The 25583-nt window shown below is 41.4% G+C and overlaps 1 protein-coding gene across 1 annotated transcript; it reads right to left on the bottom strand.

Moving 5' to 3' along the window:
• Nucleotides 1–1849: 1849 nt before the first annotated feature.
• LOC104372674 (epsin-2) lies at nt 1850–25131 on the bottom strand. Its single transcript, XM_086622283.1, is given in 12 exon segments — nt 1850–4025; nt 5592–5807; nt 6746–6838; nt 8375–8548; nt 12102–12149; nt 12152–12254; nt 12523–12615; nt 14152–14264; nt 24502–24798; nt 24801–24896; nt 24899–24992; nt 24994–25131. Coding segments are annotated over 12 exon segments (1764 nt in total). The 5' UTR covers nt 25093–25131; the 3' UTR covers nt 1850–3687.
• Nucleotides 25132–25583: the final 452 nt, after the last annotated feature.

Raw genomic sequence — 25583 nt, 5'->3', positions numbered from 1 at the left:
TAGTCAGCACAAATTCATAAAAAGCAGCCGGCTCCCAGTATTATGAAACCAGTTTGGTAAATATTTAAATTGTAACACTTGTAAAGGAAGCGAGTCTTGTGAGATTCTGCTGTGAAAAATAAACCATATATTTCTCCACAATTTGTGCAATATTAATACATACAGTACACGTTAGAAACTGTAACAGCAAAGGGAAGATGGATAACAATAGTTGTCTTGGCTACGGGACTTCGAAAAGACTGTAAACACCACAACCCACCACGGTTTTCCTTCCTCGTCCCCTCAATGTAGTTTAGTTTCTATAGAGTATAAAACTGAATAAATAACTGAGCTTATTCTGGGTTTAAAATTACGCCAAGGTTTTTTTATTTTTTTTTTTTTTACAAAATATTTAACACTTTCTCTTTGGTCAATTTGACCAGTAAGGCTATTTTGGGATGCTAACGTTTTAAAAATCAAAAGCACTTTTAATATTTGCAAGTGAGAAAAGAAGGGGAAGAAGGAAATGCATTTGGAGAAATATGCCAGAGCAGACGCGATCGGATACGCACGCGTCCTCCATGCAAAAAGAAGTGGGAGGGAGGAGGAATTGTTCTGGAGAGCAGTTAAATTATGGCAAAAGAGACGGACCATTCTGGACACAACCACAGCTTCCCCTGGCGAGGACGGCTCCCCCCGCGACGGCACCCGAGAGGCGGGCACGTCTCCAGCCCAGGAACCACCTGGATTCACCAAACCCGCTGCTCATTCTCCTCAGCTCGGCTCCTGCCACAACCACCAGGAATGGAAATCCAGGCTGGGCATCTCGGCACGGTCAGTCCTTAGCCGAATGCTCCGCAGCACAGCGGCGCGGGCTGAGCGCTGGTCAGAGTGGGTTGATGGTGTGATATATGTCTGTCTCTATATAAAAAATGTCAAAGTAACACGACTCCTGCAGAAGTGGCTCAGTAAAAGAAACAATTTGCCATTCAGCAGTTTCATCAAGCTCAGGCTCCCTACCAGAACAGCCGCACGTTTTCATCAATTCATGGCGACAGGTCATTGCTCTGAACTGGAGATGACTTCATCACTTTAAATACTCACTACCAGCCCCATCTCGCCTCCAAAACCAGTTACCTAGTGTTGAACCAGAGGATGTGGTTAGAACTTTTTGGCTGAACAGACAATGCCCCATCTAACTGTTGCAAATGCATTCAGGTGACAGACTAAGGGAAAAACAGCAAGTGACCTCAATTCCACTGTTGATCAAATTAAATTAGAAAAATAATGAAGGATAAATCTTGCCACAGATCAATTGGAAAGCACTTTCTCCCCCCACATCCGCAGGAATCACACCCTTCCTGGTCTATGCTTTTCAATAAGTTCAACAACAACAAAAAAGTAAAGTATTTTTCCTTACTCTGAAAGGCAACATGAATGTTTTTTTCTTTTTTTTTTTCTTTTTTTTTAAAGACATACTGGGTGTGGACAGTAATTCTCTTTCCTCCTATATAAAAACAAGAGCAGATGAATATTCTGAATCCTACTTGCAAATTCATTAGCATTCGAGAGGATAGAACAATCTGCATAGAAACATCCACACATTTAGCATTCCATACACTAACAGAGCTACACTGACCTACACAGCTAAAATCTGTGATTGTACCCGAGATTTGATAGTCTTTCAGCCTCCCTACCCACCAGAAGGTAGAACCCAGTCTCTCCCACATCAGCCAGCCCCTCTTTCCTGCGGCACACAACCCACACAGCATCATGACACCAGAACACACGACTCCGGCAGTTTCTTTCAGCTTCTTTTGTGGTTTTGTTTTTTTGTTTGGTTTTTATTTCTTTTTTTATTCCCCCCCCCCCCCACCTCCTTCTAATTAGGGAAAGGCCACCAAGATGCACCAGTTCATGAGAGATGCCCTCGAGGCAGGAGCAAGCACTGGGATACCCCTTTCCAGGCACTCTGCAGGCGCTGGCGTTGCTGGGGAAAGCAGAGCTCGGGAACGTTGCCAGGAGAAGGCCAGGTTTCCAGCGGAAACGCCGGCTGAAACCTGAGCGTGGTTTAGTGCCGATGAGTCCAGGCATGCAAGTTAAAAAAGTAGAGTTCAGCTTACAATTAATAGTTGTAAATGGAACCGGTTATTAATATGGACTGCACCTTTCATTAAGGGAAATTAGTCCATAAAATTAACGAGTCGTGTTTGTACATTAGGATTTTCAACATCTCGAGAAGTACTACAAGAAAAAACCAGCCTCTCTTCCGGTCTTCACAAAGGCCAAACGTCTGTCCGTTTTGGTAATCGGAAAACAGGAACAAACCAAGGGAAAGGCGACTTTAGTGTTTTTTTCTTTTTAATGTAGTCTTAAATCACGTTATGCTCAAATTCAATTAATCTAAAAATAATTAGTCAAGAGAATTTGTTTTGATCTGCATTATGAATACTTCATTTAAAAGTAAATATTTTAGTGTTAATCTTCCCTTTTAAACTCTCTTTACAGAAACAAAGAGCTAAAACCATAAATAAGAGGGCATTAAAACCATAAAAATGACATTTGCCAATATCTTAATTTTTCAGCCAGACTTGATAAATCTATCAAAACCAGACAGTTAAATAAGAACCACATTATAAAAATTAGCAAAAAAAAAAAAAAAAAAAAAAAAAAAAAGGACTATTAGGTAACTCTGCAAACTCAAATATGAAACTGTACTAAACAAAATATGTGCAAAAGTATACAAGAGTAACTGCATATAGCAAGGTTAAGCCTGAATTAGTTTTAAAGCTTGCCCCGGTGAAACCGAATTCCAAGTTGTCCCCACTGTATTTCTTTTTCCTTCAACTCACATCGTAAGTCAAATAAAAACAAAATACACGATAACTTCCAAACGAAGCTGGTACTGGACAAGCACAGAGCAGGACACTCACTCAGCACGAGTGCAGCATGCCACTCACAGAGAGTTCCTCAGGAGTCCTTAGAGAGTAGTGTACGGATTCAACACTGCACACAACAGCACACGGTGTACTCAACAACTTGAGAATGTTCTCGGGTTTTTCGGCTGTCTGTGGTTTGTTTGTTTGTTTTTTTTTCTGTCGAGACAAGCTTGCTTTCTCAGTCAGACCTCTGGCAGGAAAGCAGTGCGATTTTGCGTTGCAATGTTTAATGCATAAAAACCAGCCACCTGGGCCCTCCGGACCGTTCTCTCCTAAGAGTAAGGACTATGGGTGAACCAACAGTCTAGAACTGTGTATAGTTATGTGCAAAACATTCACTAGCACTCTGAATCTCAGGTCTATCATATGGGCATAGGAAGTGACAGATGCAGGTAAATAGTAATTTCAGGATCCAGCACATCATCTGACATCTACAAAATAGCCAACGGAGTTTTAAAATGGCAGGTTCTCCCTAGAAAGTGTATTGAAATGATTAACAAAGTAACAAAATGGGCAGAATCTAACTTTGGTGAAAAGTCTGAACATTTCACTTAATGCTCAACAAGCCAAAGTAAGGTACCATCTGTAGCAAAGACTAGATTTAGATTAACTGGTAAGTAGAGACAACTCTTCAAAGATCATAACTGTAAACTGCAAATCTACTTCCAAGTCTCTTACACACCGTTCAGTCCACACAGGCCACGTTCGTTTTGCTGTAAAGACTTCAGCCTGGAAACACCATGAAAGGAAAGTTCCTTTAATTGGGTCTTTATAGGAGAAAAGGGTTAGTTGTATTTGTAGGCTGGGATGCCGACGGCGGGACGCCCGTACTGTGAAGAGGTTGGGTCATTGATCCTGCAATGCTCACGTTCAGCCCCTGCCCCATCCGTGTTATAGATGCCACAGTGCCCATAGCTGGTAGTGGTGCCATTCCCACAGGCACTGGGGCCATGGAAGACAGAGGTATTGGCTCCATGCTTATTGGTGGCACGGCACTGAAAGAAGGGCTGGTTCCCATCACAGGACTCGCTCTCATCTGATTCAGAGTGAGCGGCTGAGGCTGGTTCACCTGGAAGGGGTTGATTGGAGCCGGTGCTGCAGCGGCGCCTAGTTTTGAGAGAAGGGGGAAGAGGGTAAGAGATCGCACCTCCAGAAACACCAGGGTTTTGGAGACCGTCTTTTCTGGCAAGGAACGCCCCTTCTGGACATCCCCACACGCTCCCAACCCCACATCATCCTGCAGAGAAACCCACGGGGATGCCGTTCAGCAAACGGGGGTTGCACTGCTGCACAAGTAGAGTCTGTTTCCTTGAACCTATCAATGCCACAAAACATCCCTTTGCTGACCAACAGTTCCCACTTCTGATAGCAGCACCGGACAGACAGATCACTAGTTTTTTTTGTTGTGGGGTTGTGTTTTTTTTTTTAAAATGCTACCTAAAACTTGCATTATAGAAGAGAACTGCAGGCTCTCCTCATTCCTTTCCTGCAATCTGGCTGCTGCAGATCCGTGCGTTTGCTTTAAGATCTCATCCAGCCAACCACGTTTAGAGGCTGTGCATGTTTCTGGCAGGGAGTTTTGACAAGAATTCATAAAGTAAACAAGTTGTTTCCGAATTACAGCGGTGCTAGAAAAAACAGGGAATAACTTTCCCAGCGTTTGAGGTTCTTTGGACTGCTGCCAACACTACAAATTCCTTTTACCATATATGTATAGCACTATTTGGATGGCCCAGTGACCCCTTATAAACGTTTTGTAGTAACTGGTAACAGCAGATACACAGACTTCCTCTTGCTGAACACTGCCAAGGCTGCTCAGAATTACTGTTTTTTTCCTATCCAAGGAGTTTAATAAACTGTCATTTTTTTTTCCACTGGAAGAGTGAAGAAGATAAATAGTGAAATATCATTTTAAAGTATTTCACCATACTAGTGTCACACAGAAATTTCAGTGCATGTGAACAGCTTTTAAAAAATACATATATCTTCTATGTTTAGTGTCACCATCTCAATCTGCTAGAACTAAAGGCTCACTAACAGGCATCAATTTACAGAACTGCAACGGTATTTTTTTCAAGATACACTGAGAGCGTGCTTTGATCAAAACTGGTTTATCACACTAGCCTGAAGACAGCCTAACAAGCAACCCACTACATTATACTGCAGAGTTTGCTATCTGGAACCTCAGGTTGCACTCAGAGAGCCTACTGCACCTGCTGTAGCACAAGAAAAAGGGCAATTCCTATCTGCTTCCACAAGAACCTACTACCTAATACCCTTCTCAAGACGTTCTCTGGTGGCACACATTCACACCTTACCTGTTTTGACAATCAATCAGCTTTAGCTCAGCCATTTTTAATAACCCAAAGCCTTCTTTAACACAGATTGTTTTGAGAGAGTGAGTGCAAAAGTGGAAGAACTACTGCTCGAACAAAGCTCAGCCAGCAGATCAGCTGCAGACACAAGAGCAGAAACTCTGTGCTTTCAGGGTCCGGCAGTACGCCTTGAAACCATGATGCCTCACCCTCCTGCTCTCAGTCATGATCTGTTGGCCCAAGTAACCAAGAAAAACAAGCCCGAACCTATTAAATCAAACAGGACTGGGTCATGCAGAGTTTTCCTATAGGAAGGGAAAGCTAAAATAGAAAACTGAAGGAATGTGCAGAAACAGACCTGGTGCCAAGAAGGGATTCAGTGAAGTAACAGGTTGCGGTGGCTTAGACACCAGTGAATCCAGGTTCACCAAAGCAGCATTGGGGCCCAAAAAAGACTCAGGGGTTTTCCGAGCTGCACTCTGTTTGCCTGATGTCATGCTTGAATGCTGGGAATCAAAGAGATCCGGACTTGTGGTACCGCTATGCTGAGATGGCAAAGTGGAACTTGATTCAGCTGAAACAACACAAGGAGAAAAACAAAACTTATTAATCTACAGAGTCAAGCAAAGAAAACCTTCAAGTCTCTGACAGCAGAAACGTTTTAAGATCTAATGTTTATATTAGTCAGATTTAAACATTTCAGTACGTGTTACACCCTTACAGCATGCAAGCAGACAAATGCTCTCTAGAAGAGTCTGAAGAAGCTACAGTTAAGAGTTGCAGTGCCCTACCGAAGGCGCTACCTCATTTGCCCTGAGGAATATTCTCACAGCTATGCTGCAACAGATGGGACTAAGAGTCTCCAGGGAAAAGATATTCCAAAGCCTTGGCTTCCGCCCTTGCACTACACCACTGCTGCACCCTTCCTAGCGAGCTTCCACCCAGGTTTTCTCTTCTGTGGTGAAGAAGCCTAATCCAGCTTTGAATTAGTCACCGTTCTTTCAGGCAGAACCATCCTGAAAGCACGTAGTACCAAAGCAGTTACACGTTAAGGTCTGGCAATTTTTATTTTAGTGACTAATGATCGAATAAAAAAATAAATTAAAGAGTTCATAGAAGTGTATTTTCTCATCTTCCTACTGCTGTTACAAACTGAATTTCTCAATTGTGTAAATTCTAGCCAATATTCTTCTGTTTGACTCTCTGAGCATGAGCCATATTCCAAAGACATTGGATACTGTAAATTTAGAAGTCAGGTAAATTTCTGGGTCGATGCAGCAAAAGGTTACAGTGAAATTCTGTGGTTTACAAAGCAAAAGGCCCATTCCCCATTAGTTCATGCACAGGCCAAAAAGTTAACAAGGTTTTACTGCTGCATTATCGCCAGCTTTAATATTTTCCTTCGTAAAAGTCAATTTTTATTTTTTTTTTCTAACATAAATTAAAGAATAGAGACATTTGTCGTTGAGAGTATCACTCAAAGTGTCCACATGCTAAGAATTTGATTCATACCTGGCTTTTTGGAAGTTCGAAGTGTGTCAAATTCAGAAAAATCATCTTTAACTGTACCATTCAAATTACTGAAGAGGTCAAAAGATGTACTTCCTGTTCAAAACAACAAGACAGCCCTGTCATTAACACATCTTCGGTTGCATCACACACCTGATCCTACCGAAAGCAACTTCTAGCCCATTCGTGTCACCAAGAAGCCACTCTGTCAGGTTCCGGGACAGCAGTTCGGATCAGCTGGAACGTTCCTACTCTCACCCAGGACCGAGGAGGAGGAGGACAGTGTCAGAGAACTGTCCTTTCTTACAGTATGAGCCAACTAATTCAAAAAATCACAACGTAAGGCACACCTTAGCACGCTGGGTTTTTACTGGGTGTCTGCACTACAGGGACGTATAGGCAGGTGTACATTGCTGCGAAGGAAGAGCACAGCCACGAATTTACAGCCCAAACTACCAAGTGTGTGTATTTGACTTACACTTCCCGAGTTAAAAGGAGCAGGAATGCAAAAGAAAAGGTTATCTATGCCATGTGGAGACGGTAAGGCCCTGTTAGCTCAAGCGCCAGAACTTGCCCATAGTTTGCAACAAATGAAAACATAACATTTCCAAAATGTGGACGTGTCCTTACCTCAAAACAGAGGAAGAAAAACCACACCTAAATGAACAACAATCACACTGCTGAAAAGCTGCAAAGTTTGCTCTTTTTTGGGATTAGTTGAAATGTTTTTCTAATTTAGTTTTTAACCTTCAACACATTTCAAGCAAATGAAGGTACAGACTTAGCTCCATAAAGAGCACAAAAAGACAAAAAACCCAAGAGAACGAGTGAAGGTCCTGTATGACCACACCACTTCTTATCAAGAACAAAGACCCACCACAGCTCAAGAATCATTCTCACAGTGATCCAGCCATTGCCCTTTGCCCAGTGAAAAGCTGATTAGACAACTTTTTGCAGTACTCAGACTCCTTTGTTTATGAGTACTGAGAGGAATGACGAGCAGAAAATGCATTTAGGACGCATTTAGCCACAGTGCCAACACAAAATACCAGGTATTAAGATTCATCAAGGTTGCATTAGTTACAGAGCATGAATAGACAATTACATCAGCACCTTCTGCATCTGGCTACACAAGGGCTCAGGGATAGCTTTCACACTCTCAGCCTGAAATAACAAACCTTCATTTGCACCTCTAAAAGTCTCAGAGCTGTTCAACCTGTCAATCTACATCTGCAGAGACGTCTATCTGCATAGCTATTTATCATGATGAAAGGTAAAATTATAGTATCATTCATTTCCAGAAATTAAGTCCTTGTCTAATTAAAGATAAACCCCATTTAAAAACCCAACAGCAGCAGCACTAAGTGCTCAGCATGCATCCACACACACCAACAAAGGAATGTAGAAGGGACAGAACACAAAGCAGCAACATGAACTCAGAGCTCTAAGTCAGAATAATTACATTTGAAGTTCTTTTCGCTGCCAGCTATCACAACTCCCATTTATTTTGCAGATCGGTACTGCAAATCGTTAAGCACGTGGCTTCTTTTAACCAAGTAATGCAAGGAATATCACTTGGATTTCACCTTCATTACTGAAATACCACGGATACGAGAGGAGATTGTTTCTCACCAGAAGTAGAGAGAGGTTTGTTTGCAGGTGCTGGTCCCCAAGGATCCACAGAAGATTTTGCTGCAGTAGAAGATGGCTGAGCAGGAGCCCAAGGGTCAACGTTTTTGGACAGAGACTGAGCTGTGGATCCTGCTGGTGGTGCCCAAGGGTCAACGGAAGCAGCTGGTTTGGCACCTGCAAAAACAGCCAGCAGAACACAAGTCAGTACAGTTTCACTTTGGAAAGATTTCCCTGGAGATTCACCTCTCTCCTAGGCCATCACTGCCAATTAATACTACACATAAATAGGTGAAGCAGTTCAACATTAGCAATACTGGTAAGTCTCAGCATCTTGGTCACACACACTGAACAAGTGCAAGTAAATTCTGTGCAAGATGGATGAATAAAACAAACCTCCCATTTGAAACTGAATTAAAAAAAACCCTGCAGTTCCAACAAGAAAATAAACTTGCCTTTGTTTGTTACACACACTGCCACCACAACAGACAACATCTGCCTGAAGGTGACCTAAATCACAGGGTGTGTTTATGAACTCATGGGAAAGAAGGTCTCTAAAAAGCCTGTATGTAAAAGGTATGAAACATACAACATTACGACTTGGACAAAGAAAAGCAATCTGTAAGATTCAAAGGTCATAGTTTTCAAACTCCTAACGATATTGTTATTTTATAACAATATAAATTGTTATATTTTATAACAATATAATCAGCTTCTCTGAGCTGGTTGTGCATTTTTTATTCCCATTTGCAAGCACTCCTCCTGACACAGATCTAATACCCCTTCCTATTTTATTTTTTTTTTTAAATTCAATGCCTTTATGTTCAGGATTTCCATTTTTACTGGAAGATGCTGACAACTCTTCAGTCCTACGAATTGAGATTACCAAACTGCTTGTACATCAACAGGTTGTGCTCAAGGTCAGGGCTTCCTAGTGCAAAATGACAAATTAAGGCAACAAAGAGAGCAGGAATGAGAAAGGAAATTGCCTCACTACATACAATTTCCTGCCGTTTTTTTCTTCTTCCTCCTCAACCTATTAATTTATTGCTTTTCAGCTTAGGTGACCTCTTCTTCCGTTTACCATTAAATGAAACTATTTTTGGCTTACCAAACCCCAGGACCACTGAAGAAAAATCACGTTTCAGATTTGCAGTAGGCCAGGTCTGTGTTGGAAGGTACCACTCTTGCTTTGCTCCTATGTCATCCCCCTTCCGGGCCATCAGAGCGCCGGAACTGGTACCCAGTACTTAAATGCACGTTCTGCACAACTCTATGGTGATCAATTACCTTCGAGTCAGATAGCACATGCAAACACATTTCCTCTTCCCCAAGGAAAACTTCTCAACCAGTCATGGTTTAACTGCACAACCCAAGAGTGGGACAGAATTACCCACGCAGTACACAGCTATTATCTTTAACCACCATGTGGGTTTCAAGTTAAAACTGAATATTGTTTTATTTTTCAAAGCTACATACAACCCCCCCTTGGCATCACAATATTCTTAAAAACCAATTCAGTGCTACACACAGTGGCACAAATTCCAATTTGCAACGTCAGTCTTTGTTTCATCAACAGGAGGCACTGGTCTTGCTGCAGCTTCAGACCAGGAAATGGTAAAATTCTCCAAATAAGTCCAGTTATTCGCACATCAGTACTTACATTTCCTTTACCTACGCTTAGTGGTGAGTTACGAGCAATGCCACACAAGAAAAGCTAATGACAGCACTTCCCACAAGCGGAAGCTTTCAAGAAATGTCTTTTCTTTCATAAAAAGCACACAAAATCAGAGCACTTGGGAAGATACCTTCCCATAGCTTCCATTATCTCTACTGAAATGCCAAAGCACATGCAGGATCTGAGAAATGCAATTTCATGAGTCACTCTTCTATTAGCAGTTAAACTCATAAATCCTACATCTTCAAGACTATCCTTGGGAGCCAAGCAACCAGCACGCTGGATCAAGGGAGTGTTCTACGGCATTAATAAAGTTGGGAGCCACTGGGAGGAAACGCTACAGCTGCAAACGATGCAAGGAAAATCTTGTCAGAGGATGACATATCAAGCATGAGATTTGAAAAAGGTGGATTTGGTTTGTTTTTTAACCACGGAAAAATACATTGAACAGCCTTAGGGCCTAAAACTTGGGACTTTTTCTGATGTCATGCTTGCAGTTTATCACCAAAAAAAGAAAGATTACACTTAGAACAATGAGCTGTAGCTGGCCCAGCAGCTATGTAGGTGCCTTCATGCCATCATGAGGCAGGGGGGGAGCATTTAATTACTGAACTTCAAAATTTTCATCAGGAACACGGATGGTGGCGTGCTGAATGCTAATGCAAATTACTTGGAAGCGCTTTATAGCAGAGGTGGAGGAATCCCCAGCCTGAAGCAAAACTGACAGAACTACGCGGTCAGACTTCATGAAAAATTCTCCACTCGCACAGAAACCCCCTGTTCCCTCAAAAAAGGAAAAACAAACCCCAATCCAACAAAAAAAATAGATCCAGCTTCAATTCCACAGACGTAGTGAGTTTAACACGTACTGTGAGGAACCATTAACTTCCTTACATAAAAGAGTAACTCCTTGGCCAGACCATGGCTAACCTAGGAAACGGCACACGGCGCCGGCAGCAGCACGGACACACTAAAGCAAACGAGCAAAAAAGTGGCCTTAATTGTTCTTTAGGATGTAAAGCACTGGGTCTTTCACTTCAGCAAGATTCCATGAATTTAGCACCAAAAGCTTATGAAACATGGTGAATATTTAAAATTCACCTCAGTTTTTTTGTTTAGTATAAAAATCTCTATTTAAACAATTTAATCCATTTGGTTCTGATCCAAGGGCTGGAGCACCTCTGCTATGGAGACAGGCTGAGAGAGTTGGGGCTGTTCAGCCTGGAGAAGAGAAGGCTCCGGGGAGACCTTCTAAGCAGCCTGCCAGTACCTAAAGGGGGCCTACAAGAAAGCTGGAGAGGCACTTTGGACAAGGGTGTGTGGTGACAGGACAAGGGCCAATGGCTTCAAACTGAAAGAGGGGAGATTTAGATTGGATACAAGGAAGAAATTCTTCACTCAGAGGGTGGTGAGGCACTGGAACAGGTTGCCCAGAGAAGCTGTGGCCACCCCATTCCTGGAAATGTTCAAGGCCAGGTTGGATGAGGCTTTGAGTAACCTGGTGTAGTGGAAGGTGTCCCTGCCCATGGCAGAGGGGTTGGAACTGGATAATCTTTGAGGTCCCTTCCAACCCAAACCATTCTGTGATTCTATACACATCACATTTCAGTAGGAGCAATTAAAGACACGGGAATTCAGATCTGTGGCCTTCCTAATCACAGCACCCTGCCGAAGTACTACATTAAATACTGGCAAAAATCTGAGCCCACAGCACCGGACACAACCAGCAGTCAAAGCATGAGCATCTCCCCCGTCTGAGACAAGTTGGTTTTGCTGTGCAAAGGTGACAGAAGCTTCACTCTTCTCCTCTTTCTTAAGATTCAAAATGCAGACACAAAACCCCAGCTGCTTAAAAAGCAGGAACAGACTGCAACTTCCATTTGTTTCTGTGTGGCAATGAGTTCGGGGAATGTTAGTTCTCGACTACAGGAAACAATCAAAATGCACTTGTCGTTATCAAGCATGACACTGTGCATAGAGAAACTCTGCAAAGCTCCACATGAACAAGCAGGAACTTTTAAATAAGCATTCCTCCTGGCAGTTCTTTCTTACCGAAGGATTGCCATGGGTCAGAGGCAGTAGCTGCAACCGCGGATCCTCCCAGGGATCAGTTTGGTTTGCAACAGCAGGAGGTCCCCAAGGTTCCGTTTTCTGCGGGGCCGGTGCCGAGGGCAGGGCATCCATTAGGTCCAACAAAGTGGTGTGCTGAGGGCAGGAATAATCTGAGCTTTAATCAAGAGCATCACCAATCTGAAGTACAAACCCATGAGAGTGAAGAAGCAATTTTTTTTTTTTTTCCTTTTACACACCTGCATAGACTAGTAGTTTGAAATTTAACCCACATGGAAGAAGCTTTAAGCTATACAACAAAGCAATCCCAAAAGCATACAAGAGCTCAGTATTAAGCTATTTTGTGTTACTGTATTTCAGCTTTTGGCAGCATAACCGGGAATTTCTTAGTCGAAGGCACTACCTCCTTCTTTTTGGGAATTTTAATTGTGTCTCTGCGACTCTCCTCCAGAGCCATCTGTAATCTCAGATCATCTCCGCGTCTGAGGCGCTCCTCCTGCAAAGGAAATCAACACTGTTGATATAGACCATTAGCCTAGACTGTGCTGCTCGCTCCCGCCAGGTGTCCAGCCCCTCGGCAGGACACTGCCAGGGAAGGCCCGGGCAGTGCTCCCTGCCACCCTCGGAGTGACGCGCACCGCGGGCACGCCTCGGTGGGACTGCCAGCATTATCGCTGTGACTTCTACACAGCGCAACGGGGAGAAAAAAAAAAAAATTTCCTTCTCATTCTTGCCTCAAACAGAGGTCAGGAGCAGCCTGACCCTGTAACGCCAGTGTAACAGTGCCATCGTAACAACATCCATTTTGCTGACTGAAATCTACCTCGTGTTGTTTTACTCCTAACGGGAAAGGTATAAATGAAACATTCTTCCCAAAAATTCAGATACAATGCTAGAAACAGCACGGAACTGAATGACAAAGTAAATATCCCATCTTTAAATTACTGTAATGGTTTTGAACATTCAAATCACCAATGAAGGAGACAGTGAATTAAACTTTGCTTTTCCTGGCTCTTGTCAGCTTCCCTCCATAACTGATGAAATCGTTACAAAGAACACTAAGTGAATTCTAAGCTAATTAATCCAGCCAAGTCCACGCATCTTTTGTAGGGTTTTAACATCTGGGAACTACCATGGTTGTGATACGTTCAACTACTTTAAATATCTTTGCTTGCATCACGTCTTTCAGAAGTTGACTAATTTCCCAGCTGGTATTTCCCTTGCGAATTTTTAAGCTATTTCAACTGATAGATCCTGATTTTATTTTCTTTAACTTTACTGCTCAGTAACGACAAAGTTTACTGGGTGATAAGTTTCCCTTTCCAAGCATGGAGATACTAATGGCTAACATACACCAGTAAGCTAAAACCATCGCAGTAAGCCTCTAAAGTACTACAGACACTCAACGAGACTGACTTGAATTTTCACTCATAGCTGAGACTCGACAACTTTGTTATATATTAATATGCAGTAAACTTTATCCACAATTACAGCATTACTCCAATTTCAGAATGAACCTCCTAAGAATTACCACAGCAACACAACCCATGTGATAGATTAGGAGCAGAGTTATTTTAAACCAGGTTCTTTATAAATCCTAGTACTTTGTGTCAGATCACCCTTCTGTTCCAGACAATCTCACCGACTGAGCAGATCGTTCAAAATTTCACTGTAATCAGAATTCACTGACATTTCTTATGCTGGCCCCGTTAATGAAGGTTTTCAGGACTAATTATGTTTTCAGTTCTTCCCAACTGAAAACATCTTCAGTAACATGATGATTAACATCCTCCCACACAAATGTCTTCTTGCAAAGTGACTGTCATCTTCCCCTAGTCTCAACAGCTCAGAGGCTGCAGTTACTTTAGAAAGAGATTTTTTTTAAAAAAAAAAAAAAAAAGCAACATCTTCCAAAATGGCCTTCCTCTCCCCCTATTCCACTGGAGCAAAGCCAAGCTGCCATTGAAAAAACAGGATTGATCTCTCAACTATCAAAGTATAGACATTTTGGAAAACCTACACGGGAACTGACCTGCTCCGCCACCTCCCGGCTCATGGCCAGTGCGAGCTGCAGTTGGAGCTCTTCCTCTCCACTTGTCTGAGGCCGGGCCTGCTCAAGCTCCGAGGAAACTCGAGGGGACGTAGCTGTTGGAAACAAAACCCAGCCAATTTAACATCAAACACCAAACAGATACAACAGGTTTGATTATTCCTCTGACCACCCCACCCCACTTTCGCACAGCCATTCTCCAAGGCCCCCAGCACAGTGACAGACCCCCGGGTGCCAAGGGCCACCGACCCACTGACCACCATGGGCTCCAGCCTGAACTGCCAGAGATAAGGCTCCTACCAAGGTCAAGGTTAACAAGGCAGAACAACCAAGCAGGGAGAACTTTGCAAGGCAGTTCAATTGTTTTCCAGGAATGTTTTTCCTTTAAAACAAAGGCTTTTTGCATCAGCGGTGTTGTGATACCAAGAAGTGTCACCAACCAATGCTGGATACCCTGCCTCAGCATATCAGAGCCACAGGGGGCAGGACACTGACTTAAAAAACTACAGAATTAATCATTCAAGAAAACATTTGTTGATATTTCTTACGTTTTAAAATGTCAGTAAGAATGTGCTGGGAGTTGGCCAAGACCAGGGTAAAACTGGATACCACCCACTTGTCTGTAAAATAATACAGTCTTAATGGGGCAGATAAAGAACTATCTTAACTGCTAGCCAGGCTCAGAGAGCAACAAGCCAGCTATTCATACTCAAAATTTACAAAAATACTGTATCACTCTGTTTAAAAAAAAAAAAAAGTTTGGTATATATGATGGGGGGTGGTTTGTTCTTTGTTGGTGGTTGCTAGCTCTTTGGACGAAGACCTCTCTTAGCTAAGAATCAGCTGACAATCTCCCTCATTCCTCCCCAAATAAGTCAACCTTGACAGCCAAAATACACAATTTCTCGATTTACTGATGTTTTCACTACAGTAGCATGCAGAAATTCCCATCCGAATGGGACAACACTAATAGGTTTATCACTAGATAGTAATTAATTTTTGTCCTCTCCTACTCTCAGATAATTCTCTATCATTGAATCATTTATACAGAAATTTTATCTTACTTTGGCAAGGAAGTTTGTATTTAATGGTTGGAATGATGATTAGTTTGGCAAATATATACTGACATTTAATAAAGAGAAACTATATTTTTAAACTATGATGTCAAGCTCAAAGAAATCATATTTCTTAATAGGTCAGCTAGGCATGTCAAAATTAGATTACCAAACTGTATTTTTAAAAAAAAAAAAAGAAATCCCACTTTTCAGTCACTACTTCAATCCTCCAAGTATTTCCTAGTCTTGTCTTCCTCTAACTTTTAGGCCAAGCTGACATTATAAAATAAAAGTGCAATCTTCTCTCTCATCCAGCAGGCCAGAAGGAAGGTGACTCTCGGTAAACGAGGGATGACCTTTCCTTTCCACCACATACCAACGTGCCATCCCATCTCACTCTGTTTCTAAGGGACAAAGTAATTTATCACCCAGAATGATTCCTTCCACATGTGCTGATCCTGAAGCTTTCAAGCCAACAAAACAGCCACTACTTCACACTAAAGATGGTACTCATACTCAATTCTATTGCTTTTTAAAACGCCTTCTCATATAAAGTATCTAAATTAGCCTAATTCACGAGTCCTTTTTGCTCCAATAGTCACAGACAGACTCTCCAATATACTAAATGGACCAGTACAGACTTAAAAGTAGGAATAAACAGGGCATCAGATAACAGGATGTCTGACAGCATGGAAAACACAACCTTAAAATGTTTTTAAAGTTTGAATATTCTTAAATATGAAAATATAGAGAATTAAAAGGAAAATAGGATAAAATTCAACACAGGCTACCAAAATGTAGCCCGTAAGAGAAAAACTGAGATCCTTCTCCATTTGTCAGTCAAAAGGAAAAGCAGTAAAGTTAATCTGTGTGAGTTCAGGAAAGCATTTTATGATGCTAAATAGGATGTTACTGTTGAACAGGGTAGTTTAAGAGCTGAAATAGGTAAAGAACCAGCTGAAGAAGGGATTACATCATACTGCCTACCAGCAAGGAACTTTACTAACAGTTTCTCAAGAACTGGCTTTAAGATGGATCTTAAGAAAAATTATGTAACAAACAAATGCAGGAGGTTATGGGAAAATGAAAAAGATAATGTTAAGAAAGAACTGTCAACTGAGAGGAAGAAACAGGAATACTTTAAAAATGATGACTGAGAAGGGAACAACAGAAATAGGATGATCCGGAGGAAGAAGACAATTTCTTTGATGACCATCTACTAATTGAGGGCATCAACTGTAAGTGACAGACGTAGAGAACTTTCTTTAGTACCAGAACACTTACTGACATCAGCTCTACTGCATCCAAGCCTTAGTCAGAATTCATATAACACCAAATGTGATTCGAGTCATTCAAATCCAAGACAGATGATTTCAAAACAGAACGAATGTGGCAACGCTTTTCTGCCAAGCAGAGAGAATATTTTATGTGTTTATCTTCCGAAAAAGAAGATTGAGCAGTATCTGGTTGCTAAATACATCAGGCTTGCAAACACTGTGGAGTGAGAAAAGCTCTTCAAGATAAAGGGGCAAGAACTAATGGTATAAATTGACCATGAATAAATTTGAGATACAAAGAGAAAGAAGTGGCTTTCCAACAGAAATCGTAGAGTCCCAACTGGTTTAAAAACAGAGCTGGATAAGCATACAAATGGGACACCAGTATAGTCACCTGAGAACAGATGGCAACTGGACTATGATCGGGAAGGTACCTTCTGCTCTTCTGTTTCCCTAACTGCAATTGTGGGGAAGAACGGGATTTCCTGCACTTTTTTTTTCCGTCTCTGTTGACAGAACTACATTCCATAACAACTAAGAAGCTGTTGGTGGAATGGCTTTAAAATGATGTGAAACAGGTTAAGTTAACTCCATTGGTCTTGCTCCCATTTCCTCATGAAGGACTGCTTACCGAAAGTGCTCACCGTCTCAGCTTTTCATAGCACACTGTTTTTGCACTAAAAAGCTGCAAGAAGCAGGGATTGCATCCTGCTCTGAGCGCCTCACTGGCCCTGCCATGGAGGGTCCTCGCCTCCCAGCCGCGCATGGGAACGGCAGGCTGGCTTTGGCAGAGAGCTCCATTACCTCACAGCCTCCAACAGAGACCAGCATTCAGTGGCTCCAGGATCTGAACACAGATAATAAGGGGTCTCACAGATATAGCTTATTTCTTTTCACTTTTAGGCTTTTCAGCAATTCATTCTACTTGGTTTTATTAACTCTAAATGGCACTTTAAAGCTCCTTTTACAAAAAACAAAGGAGAAAATGTCAATTTAAAATTCTTTCTTGGGTCTCACATCAAAAACATGGATAAAAATGTTGTTATTTTAAATGTAAACTTCTGCAGTGGTTATAAAACCATCTACGTTAAATAGTGGCCAGCATATTTTTTACAAAAAAAAAAAACAAACACACCAACAAACGATTAGGGGAAATTCAACTCACTGTACTTGGTAGTAATCTGACATGCTCTGCCCAGCAACTTCACTCCTAAATTCCCACAGCATTGTAACTGCCCTTCTACACTGGCCTCATCCTGCCTAACGTGCTAGTTGCAGGGATGTAGCATGAAGGTTATTGCCTCAGTAACGCATTGCTGCCACACAAAAGGGTCTCTATCCCACGGCACATGACAGTTCACTCAGACGTTTATGTAAGATGGGACTCAACAGATCAATTCTGACCTGCTGAGCCCCTGCTTTGGTTGCTGCTTCCACATTTGGAGATCCCCACTCCCCTAAGCTGTCCAGAAGCAACTCCGTGGGTATCTGCTTCTGCAGGGAGACACGGCACCGGGCTGTTTTCCCAACAAGACTCTTAGCTGCAGCGCAAGGAAATCATTTCTAACCTCAGTTAATCACTAAAGCAGGATTCCACTCCACCATCTGTCTCTAGTACAGCCTCTGACGTCTTTCATACGTATTTATTGGTAATTTACTGTATTTGGCTGTATTAAAAGCCCTCTGTAGACATCTGCAGGTTGATTTAGTGAGTTAAAGTGTATATACAGTATAGAGCTAGAAAGCAGAGTCATTGCCTACATTAAAGATAAAAATCCGTCCCAACATAAAAAAACAAGACTAGGTACTTTATTCAGAATCGTGTGTTTCGTTTTTTTTGTGTGCTTTTTTGTTTGTTTGTGGGGGGTTTTTTGTTTGTTTGCTTTGGTTTTTTTTTAAATGTCACTCTAGACCAAGTGATGGCACAGAGCGCCAAGGAAAATAAACCCCAGCTTTATAATTTGCAGGTGGCATTCTTAAGAAGAGAATTCAGTTCTAGTCACATTTGTTCAGACAGAAAGCTGCTTCCTCACTCCATCAGTGTAACTAAAAAGCAGACAAACCCAAAACTTACTTGAAAAATTAGAATAATATCAAGGTAAGGACCTTAGAAACTGGTAGCAATCCACTCAGGAACCAAGCAGAGATCCTATTTGTTAGTCTTCAAATGGAAGACTACTCAAATAAAGGTGAGATACTTTCAAACGCCAGTCTAACCTCTCAGATTGTGAAAGGGCATGTGCAACTGCTCAGTCTAGAAGGAATTGTGTAACCCACCTTTCCATTGGGAATTAAAGAGATCTTTCAATACAAGAGGAGAATTAATGGCACCTATTAATGCGTCAAGGTGGAGCTATCAGCCTTACTGCATGATTTCTAATTGCACTGAAGCAGACAGAGCACTCTTGAAATTCATTTAATACTCAGCAAATCCTTAAGGCTGGTTTGGGTTAAAGAGCATTTTTTTTTCCTCTCAGGTGACCCCTACACTCACCTTACAGACATAGATAATTTATTGCAACTACAGAAGCCTGGTTACACCAATGGCATCTCCCACCTTTACTCAGAGCACCAGAAGAACAAAAGTATGATGAAGAGGATTAATCAAGTTTCAAGTGACTTCTGGCAGATAACAGAGGAGTCCACCAATCCCTTCAACACCTCAAGCTATAAAAATTATCCACACAGCCTCATCCAGATTCACTGCTGGATGATATGTCGTATATTCCTTAAGATGGAAGGCAAGAGATGTATTCCAACCTGTAAAGATGCAGAATAGATGATAAGGAAACTTCAAACAGGAGCATTCTGAATTCGCTATCATGTCAAGCCCAAATCAGTAATTCCTCGAATTATTTTCTACTCTAAGCAGAAGGGGAGACAAAGCTGAAATACACGAGCGAACACACTTTGCTGACGTTTCACAAAAACTGCTTTTAAATAATGAATCAACTTAATGTGAATAATCACTGCGAATTAAAACTCATCATTCAGCTGAAGAAAATGCTTTCAAAATCTTTACAGTAAGGTTAAGAGACTTGACATTTCACAAGATCCATAAAAGCCCTGTTCAGTCCATCTCTCACCAATCTTTTATCGAATAGGCTGTAGGTACAATGAACCTGACTTCCCAGCCAAGCTGCCCACCTCTGGGCACAGCGCTCCTCTAAAACCAGGTCACACCGGGAAGGTTGCCTTGTGCCCCTCTGCTGTGTCTGTGGAAATGAAATCAGGACACTAAAACACACACCAGTCTTGCCCTGCCAGCATTTCTAAGCGCAACCCAAACCCAAGGCAGCAGATGGTCAATGGGAGGGACGTGTGCACAACCCGAAATAACATGGGTTACGCCTGGTTTAGGCATAATAGGAGAGAACTCCTTTAAAAAGCGGGGCTTCAGGAAACATGGTTTTAAAACACGAAGGCAGCATAGGGAGAGAAGCAACATTTTCCTGAGATCCTTCAAGCTGAAAACTAATTCAACATAGTATCTGCTGGGGGTAGGGGTGTCAAAGATTGGCTGTGTCAGTCACTTCCCTCCAGGTTGAGGGTTCTTTCCATCATGTTTCCAACTCCATAACCACCCCAGCCACAGGGAGCTGCAGCAAACTTCACTGCTCGCTTCCAGAGCGGCCACAGCCTCGACTGTGACAATCTGGATGGGTCTGCTAAAGACAACACAACTGACCTGCTCCCAAGGTGGCTGAGAAAGAACAAGGTAATCCAAGTTCCTACAATCCTGCCACGTCTCCTAAGAGCTTCTGCAGCCCGAGGTGCTCGAGCACAGTGTTCTGCAGGAATCCTGAACTGTCTGCCAAGCAGTGACTGTGGGTTATGCTTCTGCCATGCTGATGACTCCAGAGTAGCAACAGAGTAATACTCCTGTGTAAGCCTCCGCTGAAAGAATACTTTAAAAAGATAGTTACTAGATGAAGGACTTTATCAAGACCAGTAACTCTTCACAAATGCACTCCCAGGCTTGAAACAGCATCACAGTTCAGACTTAAGAGGTCTATATTAAGAACACCCGACTTCTCCTCATGCAGCCATAAATCCAGAATCCTATTTAAGTGGTCATTGGCAGCTGTAGATGAAACAAGGCTAGGAACACGTAGGAACAGAGACTGAAGTTTTCAAAACTGGGTGACTAACATCTAGCATAAACACAATATCTAGACACAAAGCCAGATTAAGGGTGGGGAACTACTGCTCCAAAAGATTTCAAAGACTGACCTTACATTCCTTCCTCTTCCCAGTAGGTTTAGCTTCAGCGTCACATAAGAAAATTTAACATGAAAAAAACCTGCTATCAGATTTCCTGCAACTCCATACGATTTACATATTTTCCAAAATAAATACTTTAATGTATTTTGTCATGGAATATTTAATAGCTCCCAACCTGAAGGTTAACTGCCGTTGGCTTAAAGATGGAAAATAGCCAATTATCCCCAGTATGTCTGAAATTGCTGACAAGATGGAGGTTGGGAGAAGCTTTTTTTTTTGATTTTAGCTTTACGGTAGGTATCTCTCTTGGCTTCCATTTACAGATTATAGGACTAGAGAGCAAAACATACTAATACTTGTATAAATGTTTGCATCAATAGTCAGTAATATTCACATGCTATAATGTACTCTTTAGAATTATAAAAGCTTTACAGCATAGAGATCTTCAGGGCCAACACAGTCATTAAGACAAAGCTTTGGGGGAAAGGATTTTATTAAAAACTATCATGCTTCACCATTTCACTTTCTACAGTTTCTAAAGGATTGTTAGAGATGAGATGGAAATATCTGCAAGGAAACAGGGAAAACGTCCTCAATCGCCAGGTCCTGCATCTTGTCTGCAGCAGCGAGGGAATGGTACCTCAGTCAAGAAACACTTTTCCATCCTGAATTCTCTCGTGCTATACAGGCTATCAACACCAGTTTTATTTTTTCATAAAGGATAAATGTGGGACACAAGCACCAGCAACCCTACAAGAAAAGCCTTTCCGGCTCAACAACAAATACAAAAAGCAATTCTTACACGCACTCTCAGATACGAGCCCACACATCTGCTTAAGAAGCCAGAGAATAACAGCAGTTTGAGCACTGCAGTGTTCACAGCCAACACTGTACAGTGCACTAACTCAACATTCTGAAGAAACTGAACAAAAAAGGGTCCACTGGCTTATCCAACATTGCACTCTCCATGACTGACAGAAGGGGGAAGAGATCCCTCGTGCACAATCCCGACGCATTATCCACTGAAAGTTACTTGTTCCCCTACTGATCTGTCCTGGAGAAGCTATTACGCTCTTTCAGCCAGCTCCGGCTTCTTTTCTTCTGCAAGAAAGTATGAAAAATGAGGAGATCTTTGAGCCAAACACAATCTTTTCAAGTAAGGGAATGCATTCAGCTAAGAATTCTCCAAATCTGCAATCCTCACCCATTGCATCGAGCAAGGAAAAGTGTGCTAACACCAAAACAGAAAGATGAAATATTCCATTCAGCTATGTTGGTAAAAAGGCTGTTACACTCTCCCAAAGTTTATTTATACTTTAATTTTAATAAGACATGCTAAATATTTAGCAAAGAGGGTGGATGTACATTTTTAATAGGCAAATCTTATGCTGTAGATTGCAAATCTAAATGGCTCTGATCTCCTCTTCAAAGGCTCAGAGGAATGAAAGACAGTTCTACCAGAACACACAGTACAGCAACCGCATCTTAAAACTGTTATAAGGAGAGTATTTCCCAGGAGCTAAGCGTAATTTAACTCTTTTTTACATATTTTACTGAATCCATATTTTCAGAACAAAAGAAGGGTATCGTTACAGAATGAAAGAAAACATGACGGATACAATCTCTTTCACTTTAAATAACAAAAAGCATCTTTTCCATTAAATTTAGAAGGCACAAGAATAACCCTACATTTATGTAACAGATTAAACATCTGGATTTTGATGAAACTCCTTCCTCGTTTCCTAGGATAAAGCACAGAGCTCTACACAGTTTTCCATTATCGGAAGCACTTAGCACAGCTGTTTTGTAAGGTGCTGGTTTGCTTTACTATGCTCAATTAAACCACACAAGGAACGTGTTAAAACTTCAAAAGATACAGATCATAAAAATTAACAATCATCTGTATTTTTGCTGATTAAGTCCAGAAGAGTCTACAACAGAGGAAGAACCTAAAGAAAAGAAAAAAGCCTGAGATTTCTAAAGCTTCTTAGGTACATGCTTATGAGAGGGGAGTAGAAAGATTAAGAAATCATTACCTCAAAAGTAATCCTGCAAATAGAGATATACAGCAAACTCGGACGCAGGCAAATGAGAGCATCCACTAAATGAACACTTTGTACCAAAAGAATAACCAAACTTCCTCTCGACATCTAGTTGCTCATCCAAACTCTTAAAATGTCCGAAGAAAAACAATCCAGAAACACCCTGCATTGCTCAATCCTTACTGTGAGGAATAGTTTGAAGCCTGTGGTAGCACTTAACATGACGAACAGTAGTTCCATGCACTAATTAAAGTTAAGAGCTGATGAAGAAATAACCCTGTGGAACAAACCAAAGGTGTGCTCAGCACCTTAGTGACTACTATTTCAGTCCATCAGCATAAGTTAAAAACAACAACATTTCAATCTGTCTCCTAAATTAAGAATTTTTGTTGTAGTCAACAGAGGTCTACAGACCTCAAAAGAAGAAATGTGGTAACGATAGTGATTGATATATCATATATAGTGATAACGATATACATGTTCTTCAAAAATTTATACTGAATCAATGCTCAAGTACAGTTATTACAGGAAAAACGAAGATGTTTGTTATTCCACTACTGATTAAGAGATAAGAAAAATTCTCGTACCTGGAAACCTTCCTGCGCTTTTTTTGAACCTTGCATGCTCAAAGCATTTCCTTTTGAAAAAAAAATATATATTTTCCCGCTCTTCTCCATAGTTTTAATTGGATAGAAGTTTTCTTCATCCTAGCTTGACTTGTCCTGCTATCTCCTACTGCCTTCCACAGAAAACGTCTGCACATGTCAGGGGTACTAACACCATTCACATATTTATAATTTGAGAAGTGCTTTGGGACACAGGACATGACAAACTTGAGATTCTTAAAACCGGTGCTCAATCAATTCACCACACTGGCTCAGTTACAGTCCTCCACACACTATAAGCATTCATTTAAAGAAAAGATTTTCCTTCAGAAGTAGACCACAACCACTGACACTCCAGCCAAAGCAGCTTTCATCAGATCATTACTTCTATTAAGAAGGATTTAGTGCCAAATCAGGCCTCTTCCTAACATGACAGGGAGTTCCCCTAAGCAGTGGTATAAAGAATCCATTCTTTCCACATCATTCTATTTTTAAAAGAATGAAATATAGTATTTAGTACCAATACTTACATACCAAACACTGATAGTAAATATTTAAACACAGACACATTCAAGGAGTTACTCCTCTAAGAACTGCTGAGCAAGCAAGCAATCAAGTAAATTAAATACCAATATTAGTCCTAACATAAAATAACAGCAACATAAAGAAAATATCTATAGAAAATATATAATGATCCACAAAATACTTCGTATTTCTGATTTTTTTCTTCAACCACACTCAACAAATTTTCAAGCGCTCCTTTTAAAACTAGAAAAAAAAAATCCATTAACAATCTCCCTAGAGATTGGGGGCCTATCACATCAAACACTGGAACATGTTCACAAAAGCAGCTTGACAATGCTACCTTTGGGAATTGACAGTAAACAACTGCTTTTTAATTGATTTACGTCAACAGGCACATCCTCTCCAAAACAAACATTTAACCAGCCATTTGAAGAGACATTAGTGCCACGAAGCAGACCTACAAGGACTCAGCCATTGCAAAAAGCCCCTTGCAGTCAGCAGAGTAATCCTCCTAGCAGGCACCGTCTAACAACAAAGCAGAAAACAATTTCACAAGAGAAAAAGGAAAAGAAACTTCATTTATGCGTGCTTGCTTGTTACTTACAGCCATGGTAAGATGCTGGGGATCCTCCAGACTTTCCATATTCTTGCTCCGAGTAGCTGGTGGATAGGTTTGGCTGACTGGAGCCCCGGCCAAAGGTGATCTGATTGCTACCCACTCCAGTGGCCACCTGAGCCATGCGTTCTTTGGTCTTCAGGGCTTGGGCCCTCTCTGTCTTGAGTCGCTCATCATCCTTCAGAAGAGACACGAGCTGCTTGGATTTCTCCCTCACATTGATGCCCTGGTCTTTACCATCTCGATCGATATACTGAAAATCTTTCAACGTCTGGATAGCAAAATATTCTCTTTACACTGTTGCGCCACTCTCTAGAACCAGTTTTAATCAGTAATCTACAGAGGAAGGGCCTTGTATACATGTCGCCAGTTCTTACCGTGTCATTCCGTCGTTTCCAGATCATGCTAATAATTTCAGAAAAGGCCACAACATTGTAAGTCAGATCTGCTATTTCAGTCATAACTGAACTGGAGGGACACCCAGGGATCATTAGAGGTCGCTTCCCGAACTTTTATTTCGGCCTCTGAATAATTGTTCACAATGTTCTTCATCTGCCGTCTAATAGACGAAGTCGTCATTTTTCTTTCCCTTTTGACGAGACGGATCCAGAACACAAACAAAAAGCTATATTTGCTCTCCTCTGAACGTTTCTGCACTGCGAAGGCTCCGGTGTCAGTGGCTATTTGTACCACGTTCCACTACAATCATTTCTCTCTTCAGCAGCACGACAGGAGAAATGAAAATCTGACCTGAGTAAGGAAAGAAAACAAAGCGCTTTAGTTGTGTCCTGTAATTATTCCTACATGGAAAGCAATCTAAATAGACACTTTTGAGAAATTTTGCTAAAGTTAACAGATTCATTTTCTCCCAGAACTTATGACATCTGGTTCTGAAAACAACTTACTCTTCTCACAAGTAATATTAAACATTGAAGATGAAAAACCTGAACTGCTGAACAAGACAAATGCAAGAAAACATCCATGCTGATGCAAATGCAAAATTTTGAGAAGCAAAACAGAAACAAAGTCCGAGAAACGACTTATGGATTTAGTTTCCAACAAGGTAAACC

Source organism: Tauraco erythrolophus, chromosome 17, assembly GCF_009769465.1.
Source record: "Tauraco erythrolophus isolate bTauEry1 chromosome 17, bTauEry1.pri, whole genome shotgun sequence".
Lineage (NCBI taxonomy): Eukaryota > Metazoa > Chordata > Aves > Musophagiformes > Musophagidae > Tauraco > Tauraco erythrolophus.
This window is presented reverse-complemented; position numbering and strand designations above follow the sequence as displayed.